A 10,982-nucleotide genomic window follows, 5' to 3' on the forward strand; every position below is an offset into this window, starting at 1 on the left:
AGAAAGGGCTCTCCCAGCACACAGGACTTTCAGTGCTAAAACTGGGTTTGTCCTGAGCAAACCAGGCCAATTAGTCACCTTGTATCATCTCAGCACCTACAGCAATGGCTAGCCTATAACAGCCTTAATAAATATTTGTCAAATAGAAGGAATAAATGAATGAGCAAGTAGGTAAAAGAAAGAAGTATTTTTAGTGAGAATGTGTGTGGTGGTATGTATTGCCCCTAAAATCAGAGTATATAGATATATATGTTCATCATAGCAACTTGTAAGTCTTCTTTAGCATGGAAAGAAGCCCAACTTTCATGAATGGGGGACCAGTATTTCTTGATTTCCTAATCAGAAATGTATAATTTACCAATTTTGCTGCTACTGAAAGTGGTTTGGAATACAGTGTTCCACACTCATCCTTTATTTATTTATAAATTTAAAAAAATGTTCATTTATTTTTGAGACAGAGAGAGACAGAGCATGAGCAGGGGAGGGGCAGAGAGAGAGAGGGAGGCACAGAATCCAGAATAGGCTCTGAGCTGTCAGCACAGAGCCCGATGTGGGGCTCAAACCCACAAACCATGAGATCATAACCTGAGCTGAAGTTGGATGCCCAACCAACTGAGCCACCCAGGTGCCCCCACACTCATCTTTTAGAAAAAGTTAAAATGGCTGTGTTGGCTTTATTGTTTTTAGATATTAAAATGGCTCCCATATTAAAAACATTTTTTTAATGTTTATTTATTTTTGAGAGAGAGAGAGAGAGCAAACCGGGGAAGGGCAGAGAGAGAGGGAGACACAGAATCTGAAAGCAGGCTCCAGGCTCTGAGCTGTTATCACAGAGACTGATGCGGGGCTTGAACCCACAAACTGCAAGATCATGACCTGAGCCGAAGTCGGACACTTAACCGACTGAGCCACCCAGGAGCCCCAGATGGTTTCCATATTTCAAATGGCAATGATGCATTTTTAAATGTGCACTTTTTTTCCATTGCTAATGATCCTGAGTCCTAATTCTCTTCTCCATCCTAATGCTTCCTTCAGCTCTTGCTGCCTGGACCTTCCTGGAGTTGCTCCCTGAGCCATTCTGCTCACACAGCCTGCCATTCCACTTATTGATGCCCCCTATTTGCTCCCACCAGTCTCCCCAACTTGAGCTCCTTTGAGTCAGAATAATCTAATATTGGTCTGTCATACATCATGTTCTTGTTCTTCAAAATATGTTTGGCACGAGGGTGCCTGGGTGGTTTGGTCATTAAGCATCTGATTTTGTCTCAGGTCATGATCTCACATTTTATGAGTTCGAGTCCCACACTGGGTAAGCTCAAGCCCTGCTTTGGGTGAACACAAGCTCTGGCTGAGCCACGCTTCTCTCTCTGTCTCTCTCGCCTTCTCTGTATCTCTTGGTCCTCACTCATTTGCACCCTTTCTCTCTCTCTCAAAAAAAAAAAATTTTTTTTTCGGCAAGAGAATTCAATAAAGCAACATAAGACAGTGATGTATTCCTTTTTGCATTCCTTGACCCTACCATGGTTTGTATATTCCTTTATTCATTCAACACATCCTTTTTGAGTCCCAGAATGTGCTAGACACTGGGAATACAACAGTTAACAAAATAGTTTCCCTGGCCCCTCAAGTAGGGGATGAGCAAGTAAATAGGAATGATCAAGGGAATCTTGACATTACATTGTACTTATTTATGATAAATATTGGATACTATCAGACATATAGGAAGGGTGCAGTGACTATCATAGGTCAAACACTAAATGTTATTTGAACCATGAATGGTTGAGTGATTGTGTGAATAAATGAATGATTGAGTGGATATAATTGTTATGAGAGCACAGAACCCTCAGTGTAAGTCATCACTATCAACTGCAAAGATGCTTCTCCAATTTTTCTGTTTGGAAGAGGCCAGCTCATCTGCATCTATATCATGAAAAGCACAATTTTTCTTTCCCCTTCTCTCCTCTTCTCTCCTCTCTGCTCTGATCAAATACCAGCGTGAAATGAAAGGTGCCTGCTGAGCACCCGCAATGCCAGTCAGCACACCCCATCTACTTTGCTCAGGACTCTCTAATAAAAGAACTCTGATGTCAGGCAAAATTGTACCCTTCTGAAATTCTTTTCAGCATTTTCATTATTGACTAAACAAAGTATGTGCTGGTCTTCAAGGCAGCTGATTGTACAGCCAAAATGGGTTGCTTAACTTTGCATAGGGGGATCAAATCCTGTCTGTGCTCAGCGCGAGATGGGAATTGTTTTCCCAGCTGAACTTCGCCCCTTAGTTTCCGCACATCTCTTCCATCCCTTCCAGCGATTTGCTGGTCTGCACTGTTGATTCTACAAGCAGCACAGCAGGGTTTATCAGAGGGCCATCTACTCTTCTCAGTAACTCCCTAGTACAGTAAACATCTGCTGTGGGACTGGAAAGAGCTGGTTCAAGCCAGTTTTTCCTCGTTGCACTGGGCATTCTTAACTTTTGACAATCACCTCTTTCTTAATTTCCCCCTGCCACATCAGAACCTGTAGAAATGTTGCTTTTTAAGGAAACCCCCATTTTTATATGTTAAAATATTCAAAGTAAATTACAAATAGGAATTATTACATTTTAGATGCATTCAAAAGATTCATATGCATCTCTAATAAGTGAGGACATTTTCCTACATAGCCATAATTAATTATGATTCCTTAATACCCTGTCTATATCTAAATTTTCCCAGTTTGTACCTGAAAGGTCTTTTATGGTAGGTTTGCCAACACTAGGATTCAATCAAGGACTGTGTATTGCATTGGTTTGTTATATGTAGATGAGCAGTCCCAGGGTACTTGATGGCGGAAACAAAGGCAGAAGGAAATGGCAGGTAAAATTAAATTTCCTGGGGCGCCTGGGTGGCTTAGTCGGTTAATCGTCCGACTTTCACTTAGGTCATGATCTCGTGGTTCGTGGGTTCGGGCCCTGCGTCGGGCTCTGTGCTGACTGCCAGCTCAGAGCCTGGAGCCTGTTTCAGTCTGTGACACCCTCTCTCTCTGACCCTCCCCTGCCCACACTGTCTCTCTCTAGAAATAAATAAAACATTAAAAAAAATTTTTAAAAATTAAATTTCCTTACAACCTGCAGCCCACTTGAGAAATACTTGAGGCTGGCACAATAAAACATTTCTCCAGAAACTCCCTACTGTCTTAATGTTTTGCTAGAGGGAAAAACAACTTTAGCTTGACAATAGCGAGGCCTCCAGTATCCTGTGAATCTTCTTTAGCACATGAAAGTCTCTTTGGAAACTTCCCCTTGACTTTACCTTCCCCAACTCCAAGTATATAATCAGTCTCTCTTCATGGTTCTGAGGCAGCTCTTCCTGTCATGGGTCTTGTCCCCATGCTTTAATAAAATCACATTTTTTGTACCCATGATGTCTCAAGAATTCTTTCTTGGCCATTGGCTCTGGACCCCACCATCACCCCAAAACCCCATCAGTACTGACCGGTGGCAGAGACCAGACCAGCTCTCCTGTAGAATATATGATTCACCTGATTGCTTCCTCGTGGTGTTATTTACCTTATTCCTGTATCACTTGTATTCCCTCTGAATCGGAAGTGAAATCTAAAGACTTGATTAGATTCCACTCAGGGACTTTTGGCTGATATACCATCACTGATGATTCATGTTTCTAATTCTGTGTCACAACAGGAAACTCATGATGTCTGATGATTTTGTTGCAGGATTCTTTACTTCAATACCTGGGGTTTGTTGTCTCGCCACTTCGAAGAATGAAGAGGTGAACACAGAATAAAGTGAGTAGCATGCAAAAGTTTATTGGGGTATAAGATTAGAAAGTAAGAGTAGCATGATGGCTCTCTGCACAGAGGGGGGTGTTTGAAAGTTAATTCCCAGAACAAAAAGCAAGGGATTTTGTTTTATGAGGTTTTGGTTGCATTCTTCTTCCTTTCCCCTTATTCCTTCTCCTCTGTTTCTCTTCAGGTTCTACCCTTATTGGTTAGATAACTCTAAACACCTAGTCATTTCTTTTTAATTGGCTAGTTTCCATTGTACAAGGGATGATTTATGGCCATGTTGTTCCTTGTGGGTCATACATTTTATGGTCTACTACTTATCTGTAGTTAGGTCTTTTGTCAAATTCTTGAGGGAAACCTGAGGGAAAGTAGGTGGTGTCTGTTACATTCTTAAGAGGAATCTTAGGCCCAGTGGGGTTTGCTGTGGTCATATGCTCCCAGAATTGTTTCAAACCACCTGTTTTTCCCCACCCAGGGATTCCTCTCTGCCTATTTTATCTTATCTTTTTCCCATCATAATTTCTCCTCTTGCAATTAGAAATCTTGATATAAATTTTATTAGTTTTTCTTTTTTTAAGTTTATTTATTTTTTTAATTTTAAAAAATGTTTATTTATATTTGAGAGAGAGAGAGAGAGAGAGAAACAAAGCATGAATGGGGGAGGGATAGAGAGAGAGGGAGACACAGAATCTGAAGCAGGCTCCAGGCTCTGAGCTGTCAGCACAGAGCCTGATGAGGGGCTTGAATCCATGAACTGTGAGATCATGACCTGAGCTGAAGTTGGACATTTAACCAACTGAGCCACCCAGGCATCCCTAAAAATATTTTTTTTATGTTCATTTAGTTTTGAGGGAGAGGAAGAGAAAGAGAATGTGTGAATGGGGGAAGAGAGATAGAGAGGGAGACCCAGAATCCAAAGCAAGCTCCAGGCTCTTAGATGTCAGCACAGAACCCAATGCCGAGCTCGAACCCACAAATCACGAGATCATGACCTGAGTTGAAGTCAGCCGCTCAACGAACTGAGCCACCCAGGGTCCCCAGTTTATTTAGTTATTTTTGAGAGAAGGAGAGAGAGCCCAGCAGAGAGAGGGGGAGAGAGGGAGAGATAGAGAATCCCAAACAGGCTCTGCACTGGCAGCATGAAGCCCTATATGGGGCTCAGCCTTACAAACCGTGAGACCATGACCTGAGCCGAAGGTGACTCAGTTGGATGGTAAACTGACTGAGCCACCCAGACACCCCAATACAAATTTTAAAATTAATTAATTTCATTGAAAAAGTAATAACTACTCATATTAACAAATTAAGATACAAAAAAAAAGTATCAGAGATAACGAAGTCTTCCTACGACACCATAGTTTTGTTAGGGTACGCAGTTAGGTTCTAAAAGGATACCTGGAGGCCAGCATAAAGGAAGTCATGGGCATCTATTGGGAAAGTCAGAGCCCTGTCCTGGCAACAGTCCACAAGAGGCCAGATCAAGCCAGACAGGCCCAAGATAGCAGGTGCCATGACAGGAAACCCCTGACCACGTAAGGAAGAAAAGGACAGAACACTGCTTCTAAGAAATCCCTGCCCCAGGTAGTGTATATTCCACTCCCTAGTTAAAGACTGTCAATAAAAGATAGAAAACCAAACCCCAAGGCAGCAGTTCTCTCTCTCTCTTGAGTTCTCCTTGTCTCACATCTTGAGAGTGTACTTTTGCTTTCACAGACTTTCCCCCTTGTGATGTGTGTCTGTCCTTGAATTCTTTCTTATGATGAGACTAAGAACTTTTGGGGATTTTTCTGGGATGCATTGGGTCAAGCTCTCAGGGTATCTCCCAGTTCACCTGACAACAGCCTCAATCCCTAGTCTCCTTTTCCATAGGAGGGAAGCATTCCTCCGGGAAATATCCTACACAAATACAGTAGGAACACACTTTGATTTAACAGCATATCTAGGAAATCCATCCATTTCAGTATGTGTTGACTTAGTGTATACTTTTAATGGCTGCATGGTTTATCATCCTGTAGATGTTCCTTAATTCACTCAACTAATGGTTCATTATGGATATTTTGGTAATTTCCAGGTAGGTACTTTTGCACAAAAAGAAAATAAATAACTCTGTAACATAAACCACTCAATCAGATTGTTATGTCTATGTTATGATGTATGGGAGACATGGAGGTAGAAATTGTATAAAAGGCTACACCTTGATATGCTTGGGGTTCAGTTTTTTGGGTATGAACCCACTGAGCCTGTGCTGGCATGACTAAAGTTGCTTCCTGGAAAGAAAAACCTTGGTGTCACAACTCTCTGTGAGAGCCTCAGTCCCTTTAGAGTTCCATGCTGACAGCAGCAAGTCTGATGTGGAACTTAAACCCATGAGAGAGCCACAAGATCATGACCTGAACCCAAGTCAGACACTCAATCAACTGAGACACCCAGGTGCCCCAAGAGTGTGTAAATTCTACATTTTAATAGACATGATCAAATTTCTTTTCAAACAGTTTATACCAGTTTACACTTCTATAAAAAGCATATGTGTGGTAGTGTCTTTTTCCTTATACCCTCATGACCATAAGATATGATTGGTTTTTTTTCAATCAATGATAAGTACAAAAAGATATTTCATTGTTTTAATATGCATTTCTCTAAAATGTGTTGTATATCTTCATCTATATTTCCTAGGTGAAGGAAACGTATTTTCTAATCTACAGGGTAAGGAAATTCTTAGCTTATCAAATGTATGCAATATTTGTGGCAGGATATTAGCATTCAGATTGCTTTAATCTGTAAATGTATTACCCCCCCTCCCTTTTCCTGCACTGCGAAGATAGAAATATTTCCCCTGCCTCCAATAAAGATGTCTTTTCGGAAGGCGAACCTCATTTTTCTATTGATTTTGGTCTAAAGTCCCATTATCACTCAAAGAGCAAGAGGAAAAGAGAATTTCTCTGAAAACTTTATAAGGTTGTGGGCATTGAGGGAAGTGGGGAGGAGGCTGTATGATGTGCATGTGGGGGGTTCAGGAGATGAGAATTGATCTCCAGAAGTTGCCCAGAAAGGGAGAAGACCTGCTGCCAAGGGAAGGAAGGATCAAGTTGGTCCTGGCATGTACTGTGTTAAGGGATAACATGTCAATGCTCGGAGCTGTGTGAACTCTCTGCCAGTGCCTGCAGACCACAGCCTGGAACCTCACAGCATCTCTACCAGGTGCACTGTGCCTCCTGGGGCATCTGATTCACAGTATCCTATCCTACAGTGGAATAGCGATTGTCAAGCAGTGGTGATGAGGCTAGTGCTGACCCCTAGGCTTTGCTTGGCCCCCAGCTCTATACGTCTCCCTCTCATAATAATTGTCAGTACAAGAAAATGTGGTGGAATGGAGTTCAGAATGCCAATCTCATAGGTGAGCTGCGCCCTCACGATATCTACATGCATGGGGACAGGGTTGAACTAAGACAACTTGAGATGCACTCCTGGAAGAGCAGTTTCTAATCCTTGTTACACATTATTCCCATTTGAATTTATCTTTGTTTAAAGCATTTTGGATTTTGTGCATACATTTAAATTTTCTGTATGGTAACATTTATGTTTTTTCCTTTTATGGATTTATGTTTAAAACTTTGATCAACCTTGAACTTGTTCTAAGAGTTCCAACTTTTCCTTTCCATATGATTGACCAAATATCCATCATTATTTTTTTTAATTTTTTAATGTTTTATTTATTTCTAGGAGAGAGAGAGAGAGACAGCACGAGCAGGGGAGGGTCAGAGAGAGAGGGAGACACAGACTCTGAAATAGGCTCCAGGCTCTGAGCTGACAGTCAGCACAGAGCCTGACGCGGGGCTCGAACCCACAAACTGCGAGATCATGACCTAAGCGAAAGTCGGACGCTTAACCGACTAAGCCACCCAGGCGCCCCCAAATATCCATCATTATTAAACAGTCCAGCTTTTCCTCACTGACTTGAAATGCCCCCTTTATCATACATTAACTTTCACTGATCTTTCTTTTAAAAAAAAGTATTTATGTATTTATTTTTGAGAGAGAGAATGAGCAGAGGGGAGCAGAGAGAGGGAGAGACAGAATCCCATGCTGACAGCACAGAGCCAGATGCAGAGCTTGAACTCACAAACCAAGACATCATGAGCTGAGCTGAAATCAAGAGTCAAGCACTTAACCAACTGAGCCACTGAGGCAGCCAGATCTTTATTTTTTTTTAATACACATATTTAGCTACATTACAAACAGTGATTATTTGGCTAGGTTACACCTTCCTCACTACCCATCTTTTTCTAATTTTCCCATAACCCCTACGGTTTTTTTCCCTCTAATGTGAACCAGAGAGTTTGCATGTCTATTTTGCCTCAGTCTTAATATTTTTCACTGGGATCATATTATATTTGTTAATCAATTTAAAAAACTATGCCGCTTACAATATTGTGTCTATCTCTTTATAAGCACATGTCGATTTATCCGTATTTATGCATATTTGTTCTATAGACCACAGTTATTAATTTGCAAAGTAGATGAATGACTTTCCTCTTTCTAAAAGTCTAAATGAACTGCTCTTAGCAGGTATGGTCCTTAAGTGATTTTCACTTTATTTATTTATTTAAATTTTATTTTTTAATGTTTTATTTATTTTTGAGAGAGAGAGAGAGAGACAGACAGACAGCATGAGTAGGGGAGGGTCAGAGAGAGTGGGAGACACAGAATCTGAAACAGGCTCCAGGCTCTGAGCTGGCCATCAGCACAGAGCTCAATGTGGGGCTCGAACCCACGAACCATGAGATCATGACCTGAGCCAAAGTCAGACGCTCAAGTGACTGAGCCACCCAGGCGCCCCAGTGATTTTCACTTTTTATGGACTGAGGAACCAAGGTTTAAAATCATATCCTTACCACCTAACATATATAATTCATGTTTATTTGTTACTTTGCTGCTAAACCCTATGGCTTGAGGGGTGACTGGGTGGCTCAGTTGGTTGAGCATCTGACTTTGGCTCAGGTCATGATCTCATGGTTCGTGGGTTCGAGCGCCGCATCAGGCTCTGTGCTGACAGCTCAGAGCCTAGAGCCTGTCTTCGGTGCTGTCTCTCTCTCTCTTTCTCAAAAATAAATAAAACATTAAAAAATTAAAAAAAAAACAACCCTATGGCTTGAAATGAGATGGTTTTAATTTGTACTGGTGTGGACCCAAGGAAGGGATTTACCACAAAAGATAGCTCCCCTGCCTGATGTAGCCTCTCGATTCTTGCTCTTTACCCACTGTCGTCCACTTTCCTTTTCACAAACTTCATCCGTCAAACAAACTGTTGTTGTCCAAGCATCCACTCCTGGAGTGTGGTTTTCAGGACCAGGTACTAAATTTAAGCAGAGGCTTTAATGCTGGGATGTGGCCAGAAGAGAATCACCATGAGGATGAAGGGATTGGAAACAAAGTCACGCAATTATATTACACTACACAGTGTGCACTGAGTGCTTGCTGTATGCCAGATGCTGTTCCTCACTATCTTGTTATTTCACTTAATCCTTAGTACTCCAGTGAGGCTGGTTCTGTTGTTATCCTCATCTGACAGAGGAGGAAATAAAGGCAGAACAGTTAATTGTCCAAAACACAGTGCTAGTATGACAAGGCATATCTTCAAAGTCTATGCCTTTGGTTGGAGGAAATGAGGAGGAGTAAGTATAGGGAAGCATGACACCTACCTTTAAATTTTTGAAGTCCTAACATAGGGAAGAAACCATACATTTGTTCTATGGGTGCCCAGAGATGAATATGTGGACAAGCAGGCAAAAGTTGTTGATAAATCGATTTCTGGTTAATGAATGCAATGACTTTCAAGGAATGAACTATATCTTAAGGAAGAGTATGTGATCTTGCAAGGTGGTGAGATACTACTGGTAAAGTCCAAACAGAGACTGGCTGGTCCTGGTTGGGTTTGCTGGTGAAAATATTCAGGCACATACTTAGTGATTTGTATTAGTTATCCTCAAGGACCCTCAAGGCCTTGAGAGAATGGTAAATGATTCACCTTTTAATTTCCAGCATGATGGGATTATGTATTATGCATAGAGTGGCAACATGTTTTTATTTATTTATTTATTTATTTATTTATTTATTTATTTATTTATTTATTTATAGAGGGAGAGACCATGAGAGGGGGGCAGAGGATCCCAAGCAGGCTCCTGTAGGAGTTTAACCTAAACTCCTAATCCAAGATCGATAATATTGGTGGGAGTGGGAGTAATATGGTTAAGACTATGATGAGAGGAGGTAAAAAGGTTATTTTTTTTGTGCTTTCAAACTGTCAGTTTATTTTTATGCCATTTGTTGAAGGGAATATGGTTAGTGCTGTGGCGTACCTGAGTTGTATACAGAAGTATAGGTTAAGTAATGCTGTGATGGCTGGTAGTGTAGTTATAATAATTATTTCATTTTTAGTCAGTTCTTGAATGGTTTTTCATTTTGGGATGAATCAGCACTAGGCCCATCTCTCCTAGTCATAGTATCAAATATATACGGAACCGATTATGTATAAAACCTAAATCTCCTACAGTGCTAAAACTTATTATCCCAACTATCATAGTAATTCAACTAACATGACTATCAAAAACCAACATAATCTGAATTAACAACTTACAGTCTATTAATTAGCCTCACCAACCTTCATCAATTTAATGATAATAGTCTTAACTTCTCACTACTATTCTCAGACTCTCCACACTCCTACTGGCGTTAACAGAATGACTTTTACCATTAATAAAACTTACAGCCAGCCAGTCACATTTATCAAGAGACTTTAACCTGAAAAAAACTATACATTACAATATTCACCCTTCTACAACTATTTCTAATCATATCCTTACTGTCATAGAATGAATTATATTTTATATTCTATTCGAAGCCACACTAGTCCCCACCTTGATCATCATGGCCCGATGAGGTAATCAAACAGAATGACTGAACACAGGCCTCTATTTCCTATTTTATACCTTAGTAGTTTCATTACCCCTCCTAATCGCACTATAATATATTCAAAACACATCAGGGTCCCTAAATTTCCTAATCATACAATACTGAACCAAACCAATCTCAACCACCTGATTAATATTTTCCTGTGACTAGCATATGTAATAATATTCATAGTAAAAATACCCTTCTATGGATTATACCTCTGACTACCTAAAGCACATGTAGAAGCCCCT

General features: G+C 40.7%; 1 protein-coding gene across 1 annotated transcript in view; it reads left to right on the forward strand.

Moving 5' to 3' along the window:
• The first annotated feature begins 1,634 nt into the window (after positions 1-1,634).
• The window catches only part of DMGDH (dimethylglycine dehydrogenase), an 87,014-nt gene continuing 77,666 nt past the window's right edge, over positions 1,635-10,982 (forward strand). The window contains exons 1-2 of the mRNA XM_077759838.1: positions 1,635-1,642; positions 3,766-3,783. Of these exons, the coding sequence (XP_077615964.1) occupies positions 1,635-1,642; positions 3,766-3,783 (26 nt within the window). The remainder of the gene's footprint in view (positions 1,643-3,765; positions 3,784-10,982) is intronic.

This window comes from Crocuta crocuta, unplaced genomic scaffold, assembly GCF_008692635.1.
Source record: "Crocuta crocuta isolate KB4526 unplaced genomic scaffold, BGI_CrCroc_1.0 scaffold162, whole genome shotgun sequence".
NCBI lineage: Eukaryota > Metazoa > Chordata > Mammalia > Carnivora > Hyaenidae > Crocuta > Crocuta crocuta.